The 24,094-nt window shown below is 35.3% G+C and overlaps 3 protein-coding genes and 1 non-coding gene across 5 annotated transcripts; all 4 read right to left on the bottom strand.

Moving 5' to 3' along the window:
* LOC108997295 (BTB/POZ domain-containing protein At5g41330-like) lies at positions 1 to 1,561 on the bottom strand. Its single transcript, XM_018973499.2, has one exon. It carries the CDS (start codon positions 1,413 to 1,415, stop codon positions 18 to 20), a length of 1,398 nt encoding a protein of 465 aa, XP_018829044.1. The 5' UTR covers positions 1,416 to 1,561; the 3' UTR covers positions 1 to 17.
* Positions 1,562 to 2,824: 1,263 nt separating this feature from the next.
* On the bottom strand, positions 2,825 to 6,244 carry LOC108997489. The gene is made up of 2 exons (XM_018973813.2): positions 5,928 to 6,244; positions 2,825 to 4,364 (listed from the first exon to the last, which is right to left on the bottom strand). Exons 1-2 carry the CDS (start codon positions 6,039 to 6,041, stop codon positions 3,102 to 3,104), a joined length of 1,377 nt encoding a protein of 458 aa, XP_018829358.1. The 5' UTR covers positions 6,042 to 6,244; the 3' UTR covers positions 2,825 to 3,101.
* An 11,982-nt stretch (positions 6,245 to 18,226) lies between these two features.
* TRNAT-UGU lies at positions 18,227 to 18,298 on the bottom strand. Its single transcript has one exon. It is a non-coding gene; the product is annotated as a tRNA-Thr (tRNA).
* A 309-nt stretch (positions 18,299 to 18,607) lies between these two features.
* LOC108997476 (ubiquitin-conjugating enzyme E2 4-like) lies at positions 18,608 to 21,572 on the bottom strand. Of its 2 annotated transcripts, none has more exons than XM_018973790.2 (6): positions 21,379 to 21,572; positions 21,195 to 21,274; positions 20,614 to 20,728; positions 20,451 to 20,503; positions 20,196 to 20,324; positions 18,608 to 18,934 (listed from the first exon to the last, which is right to left on the bottom strand). In XM_018973790.2, exons 1-6 carry the CDS (start codon positions 21,420 to 21,422, stop codon positions 18,804 to 18,806), a joined length of 552 nt encoding a protein of 183 aa, XP_018829335.1. In that variant the 5' UTR covers positions 21,423 to 21,572; the 3' UTR covers positions 18,608 to 18,803. The 2 variants fall into 2 exon arrangements, with proteins under 2 accessions (XP_018829335.1, XP_018829336.1); XM_018973791.2 differs by having other exon boundaries at positions 20,196 to 20,264; positions 21,379 to 21,546.
* Positions 21,573 to 24,094: the final 2,522 nt, after the last annotated feature.

Below are 24,094 nucleotides of genomic sequence, written 5' to 3'. Positions count from 1 at the left end.
TAATAAAAGGTCAAAAATCAAAATCCCCTGGCTGAATTGATTTGCCAGACCTCGACATTTTGCTGATCCTTCCGAGTCACAAACATCTTGTTCCCTCCAAAAGCCAAGTTGGTAATCTTGGGAGCTCCCATATCCTTCACTCTCCCCATTAAGTTCTTCCTAAAAACCCTATTCTCCAATCCATCTTCACTCTTCTTTGAACACCCCATCACTACCTCTGTCCACAGCTCTATTTCCCCTCCCTTGCTGCAAAACACTTGATTCCCATGGCTCTCAACCTTGCAACACAAACCTTCTTTCTTCCCATTCACCGGTACTTTTCCACTATCCCCAAGACAAACCCATGGATTTTCTCTCCCAGCATTACGCATATCTGCAAAGAACAGCTCACCGGTATTTACACCAACCTTAAAAATTCTAGACAAATTATCCGAGACCGTTACATCCGAAAAGCAATCTACCTTCTCCTTGAACTCCCAAACCATGTTTCCCGACCTTATATCCCAAAATTTGATGTTACCCAATACTCCTGAAAGCCTACTATGAGACCCGGATGACATTAACAAACTGTAACCCGAAACCCAAATCAATTTCGTAGCCGGGATTGCCGATTCAATCTCGGCACCGTAAATTTCAGAGTGATTAATCTCCATCACCGGACTCAAGCTCTGCAGATCATAGACCACGATTGAATTCGAATTTCGCCGACCCGATTCGAAACTAGAGAATAGGAACTCGGGCGAGGATCCAATCGCTTGCACCGTTGAACTAGACCGAGTCGCATTCTCCCAATTCAAGCTCTTTTTCACATTCCCAGTTTGGAGATCAAGAATCTGAAGCCCCGAGGCATCGGTGGCCCCGGCGGCAGCCACAAAGGGTGATATCGCCAGCAACGAATCGACGGCAGTGAATTGGGTCAGAATCGTTGACTTCCTCGTCAAAGACCAATCGAAAGAGGTGATCTTGCTCCCGTGCGCCACATGGACCGACCCGCACGGTGCCGTGGTGATCGTGGACGGAGAATCGCGGCCGTTCAGCGGCAGAACCAGCGATTTCTCGAGGTTGAACGCGTCAAACTGAGACGGGTTCGAGAGCGAATTCAACAAAAGGGGTTCGATGCCGTAGAACTGGGAGTCAGAAATAAGGTCTTGGACGTCGAAAGCTTTGACCTTGTAAGGAAGATTACCGGTTCTGAGAAGCGAAAGAAGGACCGAGAACAACTCGGGGTCTCGGTCGATGAATAACACACCGGAGTGGGACTCGGAAACCCCAGAAAAAAGGGATTTGGGGCCGGCTTGAGTGAGTGTTTGCTTTGTGGTCTGGAAGATCTGCCCACCCACATCAACAGTGACTATGTTAGAATCCAGTATGGTTAGTCCAGCCCTGTTAGTTGTAGAGCCAACAAAAGGTAGCATATCTCAATATTCCGAAACCACCACTGCAAAGAAACGCCGGAATTTGAGAAACTTGGAAATGGAGTCCAGCCAGAGAAAAGCCCTGAAATTTGTTGGGTGCAGAGAGAGAGAAACCAGTTTATAAAAGGAGAGAAGGAAGAACAGCGAAGAAAGAAATGGATATTTTTTTGTCCTTGGGCTGGTTTAGGGAGCGGGTGAGATTAGAATTTTGCTAATAATAAGAAGATAATTAATAAATAATAATGAGATAATTTAAGTTAATTATTTTTTAAATTTTAAAAAATAATAGAAAAAATATTAAATAAAAAATATTATAAAGTTAAAATATTATTAGAATATAATTTTATAATATAATTTTTATTTAAACGTTTAAAAAAGTTGAATTATTTTTTATTTTTTATTTGAAAGTTTAGAAAAATTGTAATAATTAATTTAAAAATATTTGTATTTAAATTATATTTAAAAAATAGATAAAAGAAAATAAAATGAAATGAGATGAGATTAACATAATTTATTTCTAAACATGCGGCTTGCATTGCAGTCTGATTGTAGCAACAAGAAGAGAAAATGTACTTGGCAGATTTAGGAAGCAGGGCAAGAGGGTTAAGTTTGTTTGAACTTTTTCAAATATATTTTTATTTTTAAATGATCAAATATTTTACTTCTCAAATTAGCAAAAATTAATATATACATACAACAAATTCTACCTTAGATCACGTGTCTCATTTTAATCAATATGTGATTTATTATTTATCAATCTATCTTAATATTTAAATATTTGTATTTAAATATAAAAATAAAAATAATAAGTCACGTATTAATTATCGTAATATAAAACTTTCAGGTAAAATTTCACAAATAGGACATCCAGTCCAACTAATGAGCTGGGCTCGAACCTCAGTTCTCACACAATATCCACGACTAATGCCTCCATGTACATAAATGTCAACCACGGGATGCCATTCTTGGCCTGAAGATGGGAGGAAATGCACCTGCAGGATCCTATTATATGCTCGCAAGATGATGGTGACAAAGAAAACTAGGACCAATATCTAGGCCCCGATCCTCAATCAGTAGTAAGATAGAACACTGACTCGCATTTTGGCAAATCGGATAGAAATCCGAATGACATATACAAATTATTTATTAAGTATTCTCGAGATATAAACATACCATATTCTCATCCCATAAAGGTGTGATAAGAAGCTTTGCAATTCTAGATTTCATTCATGTGATGATTCAATATTAATCAACTGGTAAGGAAACATACTCAGAAAATAATTTCATCACTAACACTGCTAATGTATTATTACTATTGTAGTCAATGTTCTATTGTCATTTAATTGTTTTTATTGGTAACAATATTTCACTGATCATAAGTATAGGCAAGAGTCCAAGAATACGGGACGAATATAAGAGCAACGCCTAAACGTGCTAGTTTAGTAATACGAATGTTGTATTGTCATGTATAATATACATTGCCCATAAAATGTACTAAAAACGTATGCCTGTCCTTGGGGGTCAGGGACCTTGTATGTTTTCTAATTGAATCTAAAACGTTTTTACACACTGGATCAAGCAAATTCTGGGGTTAGGTTACTGCTAGCCAGTTTGCAATCCAAAGCCATGATGTAAACTGCAACAATTCTCCGTGAAAATGTAGGCTTCAAGTGAGTATATAACCAGTTAGCTAACACCTGGCTGTATCATAGGGAAGAAAGACCAATCCTTGGTCGGCCCACCCTCCTTCCCCACTACGTTCTCATTTGCCCACCAGTCAGAGCTAACATTAGGCTTACAAGAGTCTATTCCATCTGTATTGTCAAAATAGAATTCCCTAACAGAACTTAGAGTACTAGACCGATGCTTCTGAAGGCACTCTGCTTCCTCCCTAGCCTCGGGAGATTTATCTTGTGAATCATTGGAAGTTTCACCAACAGGGAACTCGTTACAATCCATAATATTGGTAGGTTTTTGTCTTCTGGCAATCGTAGTATCTTTTAAAGACACTGATATGGCTTCAGCCAATGGAAATGGCTTCTTTTCTACACATCTTGTGTCATCTGCTGCAGTTAACTCAAACGAGAACCTACGAGTAACAGAAACCTCGTCATCCCACCTTCCATTGTCTGAATGCCAACATGAAAAAACTTCAGAAATCTGACCGTTGAGAAGATAATCATCGCGAGATGTGGGCCTCACAGCATCTGGTGTCAATGAACCATCACCCTGATGTGATCTGCTTTCACGGGTGGATAGCTTATAGAGGTTCAAAAGCTTGGGAGGGTCACCTGTTCGAAACTCCAGGAAATGGGGAAAACCCACAGCAAATTCATGGTCAGGGAAAGGAGATGAGGTACCTGAACCTGAGATGCCAGAGCTTGGGGATACTAGCTGACCAACTGGGCTTCCAGGGTGAAGTTGATAAGACTGGAATTCAGAGTGGGATGGTGGGAATCTCCGAAAAGCCTCCCCATTCCGGAGGTTGGGGTCAAGCAGCTGAGCAAATGGCACTTCAGGTGAGGAAGGTGTGGTCAGGTGGACAGACTCGGGAGGTGGAGTGAAAGGAGCAGTTGATGGTTCAGTGGGGAAGGTTGAGAAAACCGGTGGTGAGACTAACTGGGTTTCATGGGCGTAAGGGCCTATGGCAAAAATGGAAGAAGGCCCACCTGGAGAGTACATGTTTGCAGAAATAGAAATGCGAGACAATAAACCCACTGGTGATTGTGTAGCAGAAGGAGGTTCTGATTGAAGAAAAGATGCAGGAGAGGAGGGAGGTGCAACAAAGGGAAGTACTATAGCATGTGCTTGGATTAGATTTTGAGGCACAGAAACATCAGTTTGAGGGGGTGTCGTTTCAGGATGCAGGACAGCATGCCCAATTCGCGTTCTGTGTTTGTAGGCCCCAAAACACCAATATATGCTCCAGCAGCTGCCCCATCTTCTCTTCTGCATGTGCCAAAGATTATGAGAAAAAATGTTCTAGTACACCAAATAATACAACATTCCGTCTGTATCAAGTGAAATGATATCAAATTCTAATTCCAGCCCTTAGAATATATACCTAAGCAATCCCACAGTAACATTGCCAATAAAATCCTCAGTTTATCTTTGAACCATGAAACCATGATTTTGAGGGATGTTAGAATAAGATATCTCACGGGAAAACACACTATCCTCCAGCATCTTCTGGACTAAAAGAAAATCCACTATTTTGATATTTGCCCCGGTATATTTAAAGCAACAGGCCATAATAGCAAACAGGAAATGCTCAACATCAACAGACATCAAAATGGCTGCTTGTTAGATACAATCAATGTTTAGTACAAAAGTCGGAACTTGACGGTAGGGTTTTCTAAGTATTTAATTTAGGACTCCCTTTTCGTTTTCTTCTGATGACAGTAGCCATTGAAGAGCAAATATGCAAATATGACAAAGCTTATCATCTCCAAATATAAATTGTTCCAGTTTAAACTTAAAAAACATCCCAAACAAGCATAAAGCTGCACTTCCTAGCATCAACTTCATTTTTAAGCATGCATCCAGGAAGTCATCCCCACTGTAGGAAGTTTGAACTGTAAAAATTTTTTTCTTTAAAAAGAAAAAAAAAAAAAAAAAGGAAAGAAAACACCCCTCCCCCAACTCCAATCATGGACTGCAGAGCGTCCTCATTAAGGGCAACACCCCAAATTCCCAGATATATAAAACCTTGAGAAACTTTAGCCAGCATCTATAGCATCTATAGCCTATCAGTCCATCTGATCTACAAAAATGAAAAGAATTATCTGAAGAGCCACGATCCTGTTTTCCCCCGACCACTTCTCCCATAATAGATACATCCCCTAATCAAATGCAACTAAAACCAAAAATTCAGGGCTCCATGTACTGTCATAGGATTAGGGACTCTGCCCCTAGAGAGATATAGTTCATACCATCAACAAACTTTTTCCCCACTGACCAGCAGTAAGAAAAGAAATTCTTATACTTTTTACAAATTTCGAAAACCCCACAAATTCAAAAGTTCAGGAACATGTTCTAACATAAACCCAAATTATCAAACTCGTGATCGAATTCCGGCAAGTATCAAAGCACCAAAACTATCTCTTACGCTGTGGAAGCTTATCAACTTTTTTAAAACTACATACCCCTTACATTAGCACTTTGGAAACACATGCATTGCTTTTCTAAAGCAAAATTAGCCTAATTTTTTTTTATTGTTTTTCTCGAAAATGTAATTTTTCTAAGGCCAACCAAAAAGTGAATGACTCATTCATTATCACTCCGAAAACTCAACCAGAAAACGAACAAACAAAACAAAACAGACACAATCATTACTACCAAAAAACAAAAAACAAAATCAATTAAGCAATCTAGCAAAATCAAACAGATCTCAAATCTCATGACTAAAACAATATATAAAAAAAAAGGTAACATTAAAATATCATTTCAATTATAACAATAAAATCAACTCAATCCGAACAGGAAAAAAACACACAAAGAGATTATTAATACCCGAACTGTGGCTTGAGAAGCACGATTCTCAGCCGACGCGATCGCAGTAGCAGCAGCGCTGATAGTCTCCAAAGCGTTGTTTACAGCTCTCGAATCTCCATTCGCACCTCTCATCTCCGCTTTTCTAGATCAGCAAACTCCCTATGGAATGTTTTTACTGAAAGTATGTTTTTGGTCCACAGATGGAAGTTTCCCGGCCGGAAAAAAAGCCAAATTCTTCTCGAGAAAATTTTCGATAGAGAAATGAAGAGCAAAAGAAGTAAAGAACTTGTAATCTTTACGAACTATATAGCTCCAAACGGGAAAAAATGAAAAAAAAAATAATAATAATAAAAAAAAAGGATCTTCGGAGATACAGATAATATATCTCTGTGTCCAAGTAACGCTCGCTCCTGAGGTCAAGCACGGTAATGACTTTGCTTTCTTAATATCTCATGTCACGTACAAACGAATTTACATGATTGCCCTATGTAGTTATAATTATTAATTTTTTTTTTAAATTAAATATTAAATTAATATTGTAATATCTGTCTTATATATTTATCTTTCATTAGAGAATAGAATTTTGTTTTTTTGAATGAAATAGTGATAGAGGGTAGTTTAGTCCAACTACAATAAATATGTGATGATGGGAAATTTGATTAAATTTGTCTTATCTATAAAGCTTTATAAATTTGATAAATGGTAGTAGTATTGTGTGTTGAGAGTCAAAGTGAGTGCACGTGTGCACAGAGACACTTTTATGGATGGCTTTATGCGGAGCAACTTCTTGCAGTGCGTAATTACTAATGATTGGGGCCCTCTTGTCCCTCCGAAAATTCTCCCCCTTTACCAGCACACTTGCACGGCTCTTCCTCCCTTTTCACGGAGAAATGATGGAATGATTTATAGTCTATTTAAATATGGTATAGTGATTTTAAAAAATAATAAAATTTATTATTAAAAAATTAATTTTTTTATATATTTTTTATATATATGTATTTTAAATAATTATATAATATTTACGCATTCACGATTTTACGACTGTAATTATAATTTTTTTATTTAAAATGTATTTATAAAATATGTTTATTTATATATTTATATATATTTTTAATTATTAAAGAAGTAATTATTAGTAAATTTATATTTATATTTTATTTTTTTCTTAATAATTTAGAATGTTTACAAAATACTTTAAAAAAAAAAAAAACAAAATAAGTCTTTGTGCATAGTTGGGTTGGTGCACCCTAACACTTTCCTGTTCACACCTCAACCACTCCGAAATTGATGCTCCAAAAGTTTCCACTTTTTGACTGTATTTCTTACATTTTTTTAAATATATATTTTTTAAATTATCTTATCTATTTATCATTCATATCATTTAAACAACAGTAAAATTTAATTTATATAATTTAAATTTTAAAATTTATCTTTTTAATTAAATTTTATAATATAAATATTTTATTAGATGTATTCTACATACTAATTTGAGAACGAGATTTTTCATGTTTTTATCACTGCAAAATTCATTTTTCTTTTCTAATTGCACACGATACTTGAGTTAAAATCCTTAATCCTTTTTGGACATCTAATCCTTTACAGATTATTATGGTTCGTTTGGTTCGATTTTAGAATAGGGCTACAGGTGTTATTTACTTTTTTTATGGTGCCTTTTATAATTTTATTTTTCTCTTTTACTAAACTTCTCTTTGTAAGCTAAAAGATGTAACTTTCACCTAATTAGGTCTTGGGTCCACCCAAACATGCCCCCCAGAACTTTGATATTTCAGGTAGCACAATAAGCACTAGACTTTTAGTACCATTCAGTCAGGGTACCTAGGAAAACACATGTTTATAAGAAAAGTTCTTTGTACATATTTCTTCAAATAAATTTTAAAAGAAGTGGATTTTTTTAAGTGGGTCTCGTTTGTTTTTGTTTGTTTGTTTTTTTTTTTTTTTCAAATAGCTTACGTGAGAGTTGTATGTATTGAACATGTATCTAGTATTATTTATTTATAAAAATAACTTATATACAAGACTGTAATGTTAGATATAATTTTAAAGTGAAAAAATTATACACAGTCCATTTAAAAAAAATAAAGTTCTCAATTAATTTTTTTATTTATTTTTTATAAAAGGATTGCGTGAATTGCACACCTGTTTATACAAGAGAATCTACTATTATTCTATAACAATCCAAACAAATTTTATAGTGAACATTTATCTACTCAAAAGACTTGGTTCTAAATGATATAAGAAAAAAACTCAGATTTAAGAAGGCCTTTAATTTGGATAACGCTAGGGAGCCGTCCAGCATGTCGTGCCCCCTAGTGAATTTTATTTATTTTTTAATTCTTTTAAACGTTTTTTTAACATTTTTAATTATTAAAAAAATATATAATTTTACTAATAGTCAATTTCTTAATAATAAAAAATTAAAATATCTGAATGATAAATTTAAATGATTATTTCGAAGGGGTCAAGTATTATTTTGCCTTTAATTAACATGTGTAATTTAGTTAAGGAACGGATTTGTGATGAAATATAGATTGAGAAATGATATTTACCAGTAATTTTTTAAAAAATATATAATATTTATATAAAATTATTATTATTTTAATTATAAATTTTATTTTTTTTTTAAAAATTATGTTGCGCTTATGCATTGATTGTATTACTGGTTTAAATTTAGGCATTCTGAATTTGACAGTCTAGAGGAAAATTAAGGAGTCGTTTGGATTCAAAGATGAGTTGAGATGAGTTGAGATGTGTTGTGAATAGTAGTGAAATTGTTGAGATGAGTTGAGATGGATTGTGAATAGTAGTGAAATTGTTGAGATGAGTTGAGGTGAGATAGTTTTTGGATTGGAAGTGACTTGAGATGGTTTTAACTTTTTAGAGATGAGATAGATGTGGGTCCCACAAATTATTGCATAGTGTTTTGAATAAATTTGTTTTATTTATAAATATATTTATTCCTTAAGTAATAATAATTTATAAATTATCTACCCAATTTTTTATTTTTTATAATATATTTTATAATAATATTTTCTGGATTACAATATTTTTTTTCTAACGGAATTTGTTTGTAAAATATTAAATACAAATTGATTACAAAAAATTGTTTTAAAAATGATTTTTAAATTGTTTCCAAAATCGTTAAATAATAATTTTGACTATTATATATAAAATAATTTTTTATTTTACACCCGTGTGGGAGGGCTGGGTGAAGGCGTGGGTCTTCATTTGCATTCATTACATAGTTGCATAGAAAAGTAAAAAGCAACATAAGCTATTTTGTCCTATATGAAAACAAATAAAAAGTTTGGAGAGAGTTTGCTGGGAAGAGTTGAAATGTTCTGAAGTGATCTTCGAATAAAAATGTCCAACCACGAAATGCCACGTTTAGTTGAAGGCGGCATGCTCTCTCTGGTATTGCCTTGAAAAGTGCAAATTACAATAGCATAAGTGACGTAAGCACTTTAGTCATTCTTGTTCGGTGACGAGATGATAATTAAGAAAGAAAATATCCAAAATAAAAAGGAAATTATTGACCAGTAATAGCAGGGTCGGATTTAATAATTTGGCCCAATATTTAGTGGGCCTCTGGGCTGGACTCAACGAGATTGTGGGATCCTCTCATGATTTTTTTTTTTTTTTGAAAGGCTCTCATGATTATTAGGGTTTATAGAATAATATTTTCTAAAGAGACAATGCCATTACTTTAGCCAAATTTAATAAATTAATACATGAACAATTGAGGGAAAATACACTATTGGCTGTCATTGATTGATTATAAAATGAATTATATAAATATCTTAAAAATATACTTTCCAAATCAATTCAGGTGCATGCTTAAAGACTTGTAATTTGAAACAGATAAAACTTAAATACTCTGAAGGTAATGTGTGGCCAAGGAGGAATGCTACTATATCTCCTAATTTATACCAATCATTTTGCCCCATTTATGTGGCACATCAAGAGTAGAGAGTATCTGGAGTTATTGGTTTGGTTACACAAAACTAAATTATTTAATCTTATTTCATCTGATATAATCATTATAACTTTCTCAAACTACTACACAAAATATAATAAATAATTTAATTTTTTTTAAATCGTAAAATAAAATTATATTATAATAATATTTTATTCAATTTTTAACAAAATATCTCATCTCATCTCATCTCATTTCATCTGAACTGTGTAACCAAATGTGACTAGTCTTCATTTTTTTATATTTTCAGACACTATTTTGTTTTGAATATATATTTTAAAATTTTTTTTAATAAGTTACATAGTAAATACCACATCAAGAGGACAAAGTGAGTGGTATAAAATAGAGGATATAGTAGCATTACTCCTATTAAAAAAAAAAAACTTTGAAAAATAGAAGTTAAACGATTGTCTCGTCATTTTTGTACTCATAACCCCACAAAGAGTACTCAATTTCCTCCCTGCATGGGATCTTTGGCGTTACACCGGGATGGCTTGTTTTTTTTTTTTTTGTTTGGCTTCTAGTTTGAAAACCCGACATGCATCCATATATTGATTAGAATTGACGTCATTTTCCATGTTAGTGAAGTTGGTTGGATATGTTGCTCAAAAGTGAAAACTTAATCTATGGGTTGGAGTTGATTGGACAAGCCAGTGATCATAAAGATGGGATGGTGATGATATGCGACTGATCTTGATTCTTGAATTCCTTCGGGTCCACCTGCGTTGCAGTCTGTTTCTTTGGATGTTTTTGAAACGAAAATATATCTTAAAAAAAAAAAAAAAAACAATATATATGAGGAATTATGCCACGGAAAAATAAAAGGCAAAAAAGATGATGATAATCAGTAGTCTAAAGTTTTTTTTGTGATAATTAGGCTAGGGCAGGTTTGGTAATCAAAACAAAATATAAAATTTTCATCTCATCTCATCTCATCATTACACATTTTTCAAATCTATATATAAAATATAATAAACAATTCAACTTTTTCAAATCCCAATACACATTTTTTAAATCTCATAATAATAATAATATTAAAACATAATATTTTAAACTTTAAAACAAAATACAAAATTTTCATCTCATCCCCAAACCTGTCCTAAGTTAGCATTTTTACTACACTGAACTGAACTGAACCTCTCTTTTTGTAACAGCATTATCTGGTTTGGGTGTTGGACATGGTTTAGAAGGCAATTGGCATTATAAAATGGATCAAAATGTGTAAGAAACCGAATGTCTGTATAGATAAAAATAGAGGAGGCCAACTTGCCTTATTCCTTTTGCTATATTCATTTAAATAGTATAGCTTTACAAGAGTTAAACATGGTAACATAGTAATGTACAAAACAAGAATTAAATATGACAATATACAAGATGGAAAATATGACAAAATAGCAAGATACACGTAAAAGAGAAAATCAAGGAATTAAGGTTCTGATGCACGCTGATTCTGGAGGAGATTAATTGCAGGAGCAGTTTTGGAAGGTTGTGATTCACGCTGATTCTGGAGAGGATTAGTTTCAGAAGCACTTTTGGAAGGTTGATGAATACTTGGTCTAACACCCCCCCTCAAAGTGATGGGGAGCAAAATCACCATTAGTTTGGACCTTAAGAAAGTGAATCTCGGAGCTGTTTGACCCTTGGTGAATAGATCTGCAACCTGATCTTGTGTAGAGATGTATTTCACTTGAATGTCTTTGTTTAGGACTTTTTCTCTGATGAAGTGATAGTCTACCTCAATATGTTTGGTCCGAGCATGAAATACCGGATTAGATGCCAAGACAATAGCTCCAATATTGTCACACCAGATTGTTGGAGTTGAAGGTAGAAGCAGTCCCAGTTCTTTCATGAGCATTCGGATCCAGTATATGTCAGCAGTAGCGATGGCCAAGCTTCGATACTCTGCTTCTGTGCTACTCTTGGAGACTATTGGTTGTTTTTTGCTGTCCATGTGATGAGGTTTTGTCCTAGAAAGATGCCATAGCCTGTTGTGCTTCTACGGTCATCGGGATTGCCCGCCCAATCGGAGTCACAATAAACTTGTAACTTTATATCACCAGGAGTAAAATAAAGGCCATAATCAATGCTACCCTTAAGGTAGCGAAGCACACGCTTAACAGCAATCCAATGGGGCTCACGGGGATTGTGCATGAATTGGCACAATTGGTTGACAGCATATGCAATGTCAAGGTGCGAGATGGTGCAGTATTGAAGAGCCCCAACTACACGACGGTATTCAGTAGGATCAGACAATAATTCACCATCTTCAGTTGAGAGTTTCGGACCTGAGGTTGTTGGACAGCTAAGTGGCTTAGCACCCACCATTTTGGTGTTTTCCAGTAAATCAGTTATGTATCGAGCTTGACGAACGAAGGTGAAGTCCATGTTGGTCACGGCAAGCCTGTACACCTAGAAAAAGCTGAGCTCACCCAGGTCTTTAACAAGAAAGGAATCCTTAAGAGATGAGACAAATGAGTCAATCGCAGACTTACTAGAACCAGTGACCAATATGTCATCAACGTACACTAAGACATACAATTTTACAGAACCAGTAGCATAGATAAAAAGGGAGTAATCAGCAGTAGATTCAATGAATCCATACTCCAATAACGATTGTGAAAGGAGTCGAAACCAAGCACCCGGTGCTTGTTTGAGACCGTACAAAGACTTATGCAATCGGCAAACATAGTCAGGATGATTTTCATCAACAAACCCTTGAGGTTGTTCCATGAAAACCTCTTCATGTAAAGACCCATGTAAAAATGCATTTGAAATGTCTAATTGGCGTATATTCCAATTGAGAGAAACTGCTAAAGCAAGAATCATACGCACGGTTGTGTGTTTCACTACCGGTGAAAAAGTCTCAACATAATCAACTCCATATTTTTTATCAAACCCTTTTGCAACTAAACGCGCTTTATAGAGCTCGACACTGCCGTCAGAGAACCGTTTTATCTTAAACACCCATTTATTTCGAACAATATGCTTACCTGGTGGGCGAGGACAGAGGGACCAAGTCCCATTTACCATCAATGTGTCAAATTCATTCCCCATCGCAGCACGCCATGCTGGAGAAGAAACGGCTTGTGTGTAGGTGGAAGGCTCATTACTGGTGATGACCGTGGAGAGTACTAGCAGGGGATGTTGAAATCAGGGAAGACTCTGGGTTTCGGTGTGGGTCATTTGCTTGGTTGTTGGAGTTGGTTGTTTGAGTTGGTGGGTGGATTGAAATCGGTAGTGTGGGGATTTCAATTGCAGATGGGAGGGCAGAGGGAATCGATGGTGTGAAAATTTCAATGGCAGATTGAGGGTTCGGTAGAGTGGGCGGACTGCTAATTTCTTGGGAAGTGGCAATATTTGGGTTGTCAATTGTTGGAGAGTGCGGAAATGGGACCGATTCGGTTTCAGGGATGGTTGATGGTTCGGGAAGAGGGAGGGATTCGGTTGTAGAGGTTGGAGAAGAATTAGAAAAGGTAGAGAGGGGAAGAAATGAAGTAGAAGGAGATATACCTGGGGGAAGTGTACTCGGCTAGGCAAGCGAAGAGAGGACTCCACAATTTGCAGGGAAAGCTTATTCATTGAAAATGACACTACGCGACACATATACATGGTCAGTACAATAGTCAAGACACCGATAGTCTCGTTGTTGACTAGCATAGCCGATAAAGATGCATTCCTTACTCCGAAAAGATAATTTGTGAGATTGATATGGTCTGAGTAAAGGAAAACATGCTGATCCAAAAATTTTTAGATGTGAATATTTGGGAACTTTTTGATGAAGAATGTGAAAAGGTGTTAAATTTTGTAGCACTTTGGTTGGGAGTCGATTTATGAGATAAATGGATGTTAGAAAAGTATCGGGCCAATATGTATTCGGTAGGTGGGACCGGGCTAGAAGAGTTAACCCGGTTTCAACAATATGACGATATTTTTGCTCAGCGATCCTATTTTGTTGAGAGGTATGGGGGCACGTTAATCGGTGAAAAATGTCATGCTCTTGTAAAAAAGATTTGAAGATGATGGAGAGAAATTCTCCACCATTATCAGTTTGTAATTGTTGGATTTTACGAGAGAAAACATTTTCAACTAGAGCCTTAAATTGTTTAAAAATTGCAAAAACCTCATTTTTAAACTTAATGGGATATAACCAAGTAAAACGAGAAAAATTATCAATAAAAAGAATATAATATTTTGATCCACCAACCGAATACACAGGAGATGTCCATACATCTAAATGAATAAGTTCTAAAGGGTGATTGGTTTGACGAGTTGAGCTACTAAAGGGTAATTGTTTAAATTTTCCTAAAGGGCATGATGAACAAAACTCTTCTTTATTGGATGTAGACACATTTAAATATTTGGAATGAATCAATTTATTTAAAACAACTTGAGATGGATGGCCTAGAAGATCATGCCATGTGGCAAGAGTTGTGGACATGCCGAGTCTTGCCGCAAAGTAGGAAATTTTTTTTGAACAAGATTTATTGTCTGTAATTGGATAGAGTCCGTTCTTAACTTGCCCTTGGAGTAGAAGTCGCCCCGTGTTGTTCTCCTTCACAGAAAAATCATTTCCAGTTAATATAAAATAACAATCATTATCCAAACAAAAACGATTAATAGAGATTAAATTTGAGGATGCATTTGGACAATGAAGAACATTAGAGAGAGTGAAATTTGAATAATTTGTGGTGAGAGATGTGGTACCCATATTTTTTATCACCAAACCTGAGCCATTTCCAACCGTGATTGTTTCTTCTCCTTCATAGGGTTGCGAGTCGGTGAGATTTGCCGTATTACTAGTAATATGAGCATTAGCCCCACTGTCTACATACCACACCTGTTGAGCATAAGAGGTATTACCTTCAGCAGCCATAGCAGCTAGATTTGATGGTGGGTGGCGACCTTGATAGCAGCCGTGTGACTCTTTTGACCACAAATTTCACAAATGAGACGATTATCAAGGGAAGGAGACGCATCAGTCTTATTGTTGGAAGATGCCGAATGGGTAAGTGGACGATTAGAGTGTATCGGGGAACGAGATTGGGATGAAAAACCAGGCCCTTTTGTTTTCTTTAGGAACGTATTTTTGGACTGGGTTGCTGCAAATGCAAAACTGGTCTCCGAAGGGATTGAGGGGTTTGAAGCCTCCATCAACGTCTCAAAGCTCAAAAGTTCTGTCTGAAAATCGTCCAGGGTGAATTCTTTGTCCCTCGTTGCAAAGGTGAAAGCAGTGACAAAGGGCATGAATTGTGGCTTGAGTCCACTCAAGAGGTATGTGATGAGGTCTTGCTCATCCACGGGTTTGCCGGCAGCAGACAATTGATCGGAGAAGAGCTTAGCCTCTTCAATGTACAAGAGACAGGATCAGTTGCCTTGTGAAATGGTTTGAAGTTGCCTTTTGAGAAAGGCAATGCGAGAGCGTGAGGTAGAGGAAAAACGAGCTTGAAGAGCGTCCCATACCTGCTTGGAAGTCTCCAGATTGAGGATAGTGGAGGCAAGTTTTTCAATGATAGAGGCATAAAGCCAACTGAGTACACTGTTATCTTGTTTCGACCAGTTATTGTACTCAGGATTTATGGAGTTATCAGATAGAATCTTGGCTGGGGCAGGATTGGTGCCATTTACTAAGCCAACCATGCCGTGACTCTTCAAAAACACCAAAAATTGGATTCTCCAGGTGAGGTAATTGGAGCCATCCAATTTTTGAAATTGAGGTGTATTCGATAGGGAAGAGGCCATTGTGGTGCAGAAGTGTGGTCGTAGGATCTTACTTGTTCGGCGTGAGCCTTAGAGGCCTGATACCATGTAAGAAACCGAAGGTCTGTATGGATAAAAACAGAGGAGGCCAACTTGCCTTATTCCTTTTGCTATATTCATTTAAATAGTACATCTTTACAAGAGTTAAACATGGTAACATAGTAACATACAAAACAAGAATTAAATATGGCAATATACAAGATGGAAAGTATGACAAAATAGCAAGATACACGTAAAAGAGAAAATCAAGGAATTAAGGTTCTGATGCACGCTGATTCTGGAGGAGATTAATTGCAGGAGCAGTTTTGGAAGGTTGTGATTCACGTTGATTCTGGAGAGGATTAGTTGCAGAAGCACTTTTGGAAGGTTGAGGAATACTATTCTCTTGGTGTAGTGCCGCTCTAGAACTTCTCCGTCCCTTCACTAATGCTTTGGAAGCTGTGGATGAAACATTTGTTACCCCAGTTGAGAAATGGTTGGACAAATCTCTTTGTTGGAGGCCCATCCAGTCTAATGCTCTGTAAATGGCTTTATGCGGATTGCAGAGCCAATGTGCTAGAGACTAGAGCCAAACTTATGCTGAGAAGGGGACAATTTGATATGGGAGATGATCTAATTAGGAACTGTTTTTATTAGAACTTCAATATGTGGTGAAGATCATCTAGAAACAATATCTGCTCGTCAGACTCTGAGAAAACTGACCAGGCTTTAAGAAAATGTTCAACTTCATACTTCATCTTAGATTCTTTATTTGTTGTTAGCAAAGTTGACTCTAGAATTATACAAAGGCCACAAATAAAGCTGGTGTACACTTCTCATAGGAATTTTCTATGTCATTTAGCTCTCAATTTGGCGCCATTCGTGAAAGTACGTCTTAGGACCTCAATTCATGTGAATCACGTTTAAGGAGATAAAATATCTCAAATAATTAGGCCCAGCCCATCAAATGGTTCATACTAGAAAACAAAAGGAGAGAGGAAATGAAAATAAAGAGGGGACAAGGGAAGGTGGACACAACAAGAAAAAGAAGAAAGTGGAGAAAAGAGATGTAGTCAGATACGCAAGGAAAAGGCTGTCAATCCTCCTTTAGAGCACTCAAGAGAAGGGGTCACATAAAAGAAAACGGCCAGACGACTCCTGGGGGACACTTCTTCTTCTCCAGTTTCTTCGACCTCACGACGAGAACTCTAGTGAGAGACTGTAAAATACTCGTGTTATAGTGTATCTTCACTCCCCAAACGACTGTGGACGTAGCCATTATGCCGAACCACGTAAATCTATGTGTCTCATTCTTCATTTATTTTTCTTGCATTTACTTTATATTCACTGGTATGAATGTACACATCGACACCGTACAACTACACCAGACCACTCCCGAGGGTTCTAAACAACATCGATCGAGGCTCAAATCGTCATAGCAGACTGAGAACGACTATTTCTCTCATTCTGGCCTATTGTGCGATTTTTTAGGCATCAACACACCTCATCTCGAGTTTGCCTTTTAACACTTTGGTGCAATCGTGTGATCAATAACTGTGGATGATTGGGTTTCTAATTCTTGGACTCTGGCTTTAGTGGTAGATAGAGACCAACACAATATAGAAGATTGAGAACACTATAATAGTTGGATAATCACATCTAGCTAATATCTAGGCCTCCATTTGCCAGAGCTTTTTCTGATAACATTATTTGGTCGAATGTAAAAATCACGCGTCTTCCCTACAAGTACATCATTGAAGTGCACAAATACTGATACAATTTCGACTACTGATCGATTCACACAAGTTCTTTCCAGATATTATGAATTGGCCAATAACAGGAGCGCGATTAGCAAGTAGTGGCCAGATTTCCTAGCCAGGTTCAGTTTCTTGAGATCTGTCAACTCAATGTCAAAGTATGATTAATTTTCTATGATCTTCAACTCTCTTTATTTACTTTGTTTTCTATATCCTTTACCTCAGGTCCTAAAGTGTTCAGAGAAAAAAATATTAGTATCTTTACTTTGAGCAGATGGGTACACGCGGCAAAAATTACCACGACTACTTAGGGGTGAAACACGGTCAGTCCGAACCGGAGAAATCAACCGGACTGGTCATTTCGGTTTAGACCGGACTGGATCGAAACTGAAACCGATTGATCTCGATCCATGTTTTAGAAGATCGAAAAGTTTTGATCTTGTCCTGGTTCAGGGTTTTTCCACCCTAAACGGGACCAAATGAAAAACAAAAAAATATATATATATATTATTTATATAATAAACAATTTATTATTTAGTTTTTATCTAACCTATTACCATTAACAATATAAAATTTTAAATATGTGTTAATATTCTATCAATTAACTAATATATAATATCAATTAGTTAATTATATAATAATTATATAAATTAATAATATAATTTTTATTTAATTTATTATCATTAATCATATAAAATATTTTTTATTGAGTTAGTTACGTATAGGTGTTCAGTCCAGTCCGATAAAATAATGGACTGAAAATGACCGGACCAATTGATTTACACCGCAAAGGCTTAAAAACGAGGGAAGATTGCGTGTGAGAAAATGGATGCCCCCACGCAGGATCGAACTACGGACCTTCAGTTTACAAGACTGACGCTCTACCACTGAGCTATAGGGGCACGCTTCTTACAAACATTATTCACTTTCTCAATTTTGTTGGTGAAATGTTCCACAAATTAGTACCATCAGTGTTCATAAAAAAGGGAGCTATTTAGAAATATGTTCAGATTATTCTAAAGTTATACAAATTATTCTTTCGGTTTCGGCCAATTGAGACTTGTGAAATTTTGGATTAAATAATCTGTTGCCATTTATGCAACCATTTTGGATAATAAAGGTCACACGTTTAAAACTTTGAACATATGCATGCATGCACATGCAGAGTGCAGAGCAGGAGAGAGAGAGAGAGAGAGAGAGAGAGAGCCTGATTTATAGTCCTAACAGACGACGATTTTTTGAATCATAGTTGAATAATTTACAACAACATAAATGGAAAATAAAGATCAGAGACAGAAGGGGCAGGGACTTTTCCACAAGCCTTCAGTTTTTTGTTGTTTTCATTTTCCAGGAGTTGAATATCATGTACATGCAGACAGAATATTTCTGGGGCAAGCATTTGTGCACCTAAAGATCAGCTTCGCCAGCGATTGCATCATCACTGGATGCATAATCATCTTCACTCAGCTCCTCATCGCTAGACTTCTCCTCCTGGGCAGCTCCTACATCTTCTGGCTTGGCATATTTCTCACAATACTCTGTTAAAAAAGGAAATTATTATGCGATGTTCTGCATATTCAGCAAATAATAACCAATATCGATTGCCAAAAGCATTATGACTAACATTCTTATCCAATAAAAAAATTGTTGTTACATATAACCATCGCTTTGCAATTTTTTACCAGAATATATAAAAGATGGTCATTCTCAGACCAATAAAGACAGGATTTTAAGCTTAAATCTACTTTCAAAGTCGAAAACCAGAATTTGTAGCCACTTTCCAAAGACAAATTGTCCTGCAATGGCAGCAGCCAATGGGCTATTTTTACCAGCATCCTAAATCCAAGTCCTCTGGGGCTCATATGCTCTTCCAATTGATTTGAAGGTATAGTTTCATCCCACTCATAAGTAAAGCATTGCCTTTATCTTGGTATATCATTGAAAATATCTTATCAAAAGCTGCCATGAAACTATTCTCAATGCTTTATAAGTTCAATTCACAACATTTACCAAAATTTACCCTCTTCATTTCCTTGCAACTGCCCCAATGTAAGTATAGCCACAAATGCACACCACTGTTTGCAAATGTTGGTCTAGAATTGAAAGCTGAAAGACTGTTTCATTTAACGTTTGGAACCTTGGAAGTTGAATTTGAAAAATATATCCATCTTGAATTGCACCTACCCAGGCAAAACCGACCCCCAAGGGAGGAAGACAAGGTACATTGAATTCAATAAATTAAATTTTTTTTTTCTAAAACTTGATTCCAAATCTGCATAAATGACTGATCTTGAGTAAAATTGCATGGTACCAAGAAACCTAAAAATACAACAGAAACAGATCATAATAGCAGAATAGACAACAAATACGGAAGAGACAACATAAAACTAATGAAGCAAATTTTTAAACTAGAAGTACGCGGTGAGGTTTGTATACGCAATTTGAGTCACAGATGACTCTCTAACAACTGTATATGCGGAATAAATAGATGTTGGTGGGGGAGTTTAGCAACTGAGCCTGTATTCATAAGCTTGACAACTAACAGGATACAATATTTTTTAAATACAAAGCTTCTATTACAGAGCATGTACCGCAACTGTCCTCTACATGGGCATATCATGGATGAAGCAGGCATGTTGTTTCGCTTTGCATCCACAATACAATCACATGTCCTAATCCCCGAGATTCATGACCTTCAAATAATTTTGTATGTACGACTATGAAGACAAGATATGAAAATATTATGACTAACAGCACCTTTATGTATTCAGGTTACCGATGCTTGAGATGGATTACTACCTTTCACTCTTTGTTCATAAGCAGTGCGATCCTTCATCATTAGAGCGGCAGCTTCTCCGTTCAATGGATCTGATGGATTGGGATACAAAAGAAGTTGGGGAAGAAACACTTCAAAGATGTTAACCAGATCTGGAATGGATTTAAAAAGAAAAAGACACAACCGTCACCAGCTGAAGTTAGAATCTATGGTTGAAAAGAAGAAAATAGGAGGTTTGCATAAATTATGTATAGAAGATAGAGAATGCCGTTGCTTACCAAACATGGGGCTCCAGGTCTGGTTTATAACATCTAAACAAACTGAGCCAGACCTGAAACTCAGAACGACAACAAACTTATATATGAGTTTGCTTATCCCACAAAACAGCATAACACTACTCAGTAAGCCAAATAACTGAGTCTTCAGCATCCGCTAACTCACATCTCATCAACATTTGGGTGGTAGATTTTGTTGACAAAGCCAATAGATGGAGATTTATAAGGATATGCATCCGGTAGCTCCACCCTTATCCTCCACACACCACCCTGATAAGGACCTGTCATATTCCATAAAATTGGGAAAAAAAAAACCTCCTTTTGTTCAATTGTCATACTCAGAGGCAAAAGTACCAACGAACTTTATCTTAATCGAGGAAAATCAATCTACAAACATATCGTGCTCAAAATGACTAAAATCAAAAACTTAATTCAGAACCCAGAACCAGACCATATTTCTCGATAGATAAATAAATAGATAAAAGTGTTCGGTCCAAAAGCATGATGGAGTTCACCTGATCAGAAACAATCTTAATATGTGGTCAGCAACAATTACAATTTGTATGTCTATCCCTAAAAGGAGGGAAAAAACGAGTAGAATTTTTCATGTGGTCAAGACAGATAAAATACAGAACCAACCATTTTAATAGAACAAATTACAAAGAAATAAGAAAAAATATATGCAGGCACATAAAGATCACTGGGAAAATTAACGGGAAAAAAACGACATGGGTATGGAAGATTTACTGTCTTTAGGTCCATGAAAATCCACATAGAACTCTTGCATGCTATCATTGATGGTCTCGACCTTGTAATCGCTCATCATCCTAGTTCACACCAATCAAAACAAAGATTTCATAAAAAATAAACAAATTAAAAAAATAAACCAAAACAAATCTTAAAATAAGTTTAAATATATTAAAGAACTCACAGTTTCATCAAATCCATCTCTCGGCGCTTACTTGGGGAAGACATTTTTTTTTCTTCTGGGATTTGTTGAGAGCCTGAGAAAGTTGTATAGCTGGAAGAGATATCGAGCGCTTTCCACCAACAAATCGGTTCTGTTCAGACATCAATAAGTGAAGAGAATACTTATAGATGCACGCAACTTGCTGCCGTTTCTGTGAAGTAAATATATAGTTTTTACTTTGAAATGATACTTGCATTCGTCAATCGCGCAATCACTTTTTTAAAAAATAAATAAATACAGAATTTATATTAAAAAAAATTAATTTTTTAATCATAAATTAATTTTTTTATATAATAATATTATATTTATACGCTCTATAACTGTAAGTAATATTAATCTTTTACTTTTTCTGGCTTTTTTTTTTCTTAAGATAAGAAAGTTGATTAACATTATGGAGAGTCTTCATAACGATGGCTTCGATTTATTATATTCCAAGCGCATGTTTGGAAATAGATTTTGTTCTAAAATTTTCATCTCATCTCATCAATAAAAAATAATTCAATTTTTTTAAATTTTTAAATAAAAATGATATTATAAATCTATGTTTTAATAATATTTTAATTTTATAATATTTTTTATTCAATTTTTTATCTCTCATTTCTCAAAACTAAAAAAATACTTAACTCAAATTATCTCACTACTATTCACAAACTATTATAATATTATTCACAAAATCCTTAAATCTTCTTGCAAGTGAGTTTGCGCACTAAATCGCGCACCGATACTGACATGTAAGGCATCCGTTTAATAAAACGGTATAAATTAAAGACATAAATTATTTTCGTGAGATAGAAGACCTTCTTCTTTTATCAATTTTTTTTCTTTTATTTTTTATTTTCAATAAAAAAAACCATATCAACATGATATGCAATTTGGTACACCAAACCGCTTATACCTAACAAGACTCAACCAAACCACAATTCTTTATCTCAAAGTTCATCAATAAACTGCCACCTTAATTTGGAGAGTTACATGTTGATTTATTTATTCTGATTAATTTTTTGTCAGAATTTTACTACAAATAAATTTTTAAGAGATCAAAGACAATATCTTTATTTTTTGAGAAATGATACTTACAGTCGTGAGTATGCAAGCGCCGTATAGTCGCTTTGAAAAAAATGAATAAATATGGGATTCACATAAAAAAAATTAATTTTTTAATAGTGGATCTCACTCTTTTTCAAAGCGACTGCATGTCGTTTGCGCATTTCACGACTGTATGTAACATTACTCTTATTTTTGTTATGTTATTTATGTGTTGATCATATATAAATATATTATATATTATAAATATTTCTCCATCCACTGATTTGATTTTGGCTTTCTTGGAAAGTTTTCAAATTGATTGTGGGTTCAAAGGATTTCATTCCCGCGAGTTCATATCATTAATGTCTCCACACTGGCACTTGCAAAAATATAAACATTAAATAAAGAAATTTTGTCCGTACCTGCAATAACTTTAGTCTCTTATGTGCCTAATACATTGCATCAACTATAATTGTTTCAACAAAAAAATAAAAATAAAATCATTTATTTAACCATTAAACACACTAATAAAAATTAAAAACCGTGTATTTACCCATTAAACATAGTAACTAGTTTCAAAGATATTTATATCTTTTATAGTTATAATAAATAATATATTTATATACAAACACACAAATAACATAGCAAATATTAGGACATTCTCAACATTGGTGAATTTTGCTTGTCAACATGCAATGCTGGCTATTAAAGTCTTAACAGGAGATGTCATGTTACTTTGCAACGGGAGGCAAGCCGGATCCATTCTAAAATATCAAATAGCATCAATATTTTTTTATGAAGTCTTTATGTGTACTTAAGCATTTTTCTTGTGGAGACCACCTAAAATGAGTTTAAATGTATTTGAATGTTAAGACGAATTTAAATGTATTTATGAAAAGTTGAAAAAGATTGTGGGTCTCGCGTGTAAAGAGGTATTGAGTTGAAAAAAGTTATGAATCTCATACGTAAAGAAATTTTAAGTTGAGATAAATTTGATTTGAGAGTTAGATATTTGAATGTTAGATTCAGTTTAAAATTAGATTAAACTGAATTGATCTCAATACAGTACAAATTCCAAACATAGCCCACTCGAGTTAAAGTGTGATTTTATTTGTTCTCTTAAGACCAATAAATAAGAGCCTTTTTTACTTGGGTTTTACATTCTATATGTATATATTACTGCAGTTTAAAATTAGATTAAACTGAATTGATCTCAATACAGTACAAATTCCAAACATAGCCCACTCGAGTTAAAGTGTGATTTTATTTGTTCTCTTAAGACCAATAAATAAGAGCCTTTTTTACTTGGGTTTTACATTCTATATGTATATATTACTGCTAGTTCTATTTTTTTGGACACCGAAGTTGAAAGGACTGAAACAGAGACAACGATGCGTTGGAATTGAAAGATAAAGCTCTTCTTACTTTATGCCAAAGTGAGGCGTTGGAATGCCAAAAGCAGAACGTGGGTTATGTATAGAGAAAAGAGAAATTCTATTTGCAGTCCTGAAGTGGGGACTGCATGTGCATGCACATGCTTAAATGAGAGAAAACATTATTTTAGGAGGGATAATTTTGTAACTTTACAAAATTTTAAAGTTAAAATAGCCTATGCCTGCACATGCAGTCCCCAAGTGGGGACTGTACCTAG

Source organism: Juglans regia, chromosome 9 (assembly GCF_001411555.2).
Source record: "Juglans regia cultivar Chandler chromosome 9, Walnut 2.0, whole genome shotgun sequence".
Lineage (NCBI taxonomy): Eukaryota > Viridiplantae > Streptophyta > Magnoliopsida > Fagales > Juglandaceae > Juglans > Juglans regia.
Note: the sequence above shows the minus strand (reverse complement) of the source record. Positions and strands in the feature narration are given on the sequence as shown.

What these genes read in the sequence shown, in the direction of transcription:
- LOC108997476 (XM_018973790.2), bottom strand. Translation starts at nt 21,422, where the DNA reads ATGTCTTCCCCAAGTAAGCGCCGAGAGATGGATTTGATGAAACT. An exon ending in CACCCAAATGTTGATGAGAT is followed by an intron (nt 20,504 to 20,613) that starts GTGAGTTAGCGG and finishes TCTGAGTTTCAG; the next exon opens with GTCTGGCTCAGTTTGTTTAG. An exon ending in TTATGAACAAAGAGTGAAAG is followed by an intron (nt 18,935 to 20,195) that starts GTAGTAATCCAT and finishes CTTTTTTAACAG; the next exon opens with AGTATTGTGAGAAATATGCC.
- LOC108997295 (XM_018973499.2), bottom strand. Translation starts at nt 1,415, where the DNA reads ATGCTACCTTTTGTTGGCTCTACAACTAACAGGGCTGGACTAACCATA.
- LOC108997489 (XM_018973813.2), bottom strand. Translation starts at nt 6,041, where the DNA reads ATGAGAGGTGCGAATGGAGATTCGAGAGCTGTAAACAACGCTTTGGAG. An exon ending in CTTCTCAAGCCACAGTTCGG is followed by an intron (nt 4,365 to 5,927) that starts GTATTAATAATC and finishes TGGCACATGCAG; the next exon opens with AAGAGAAGATGGGGCAGCTG.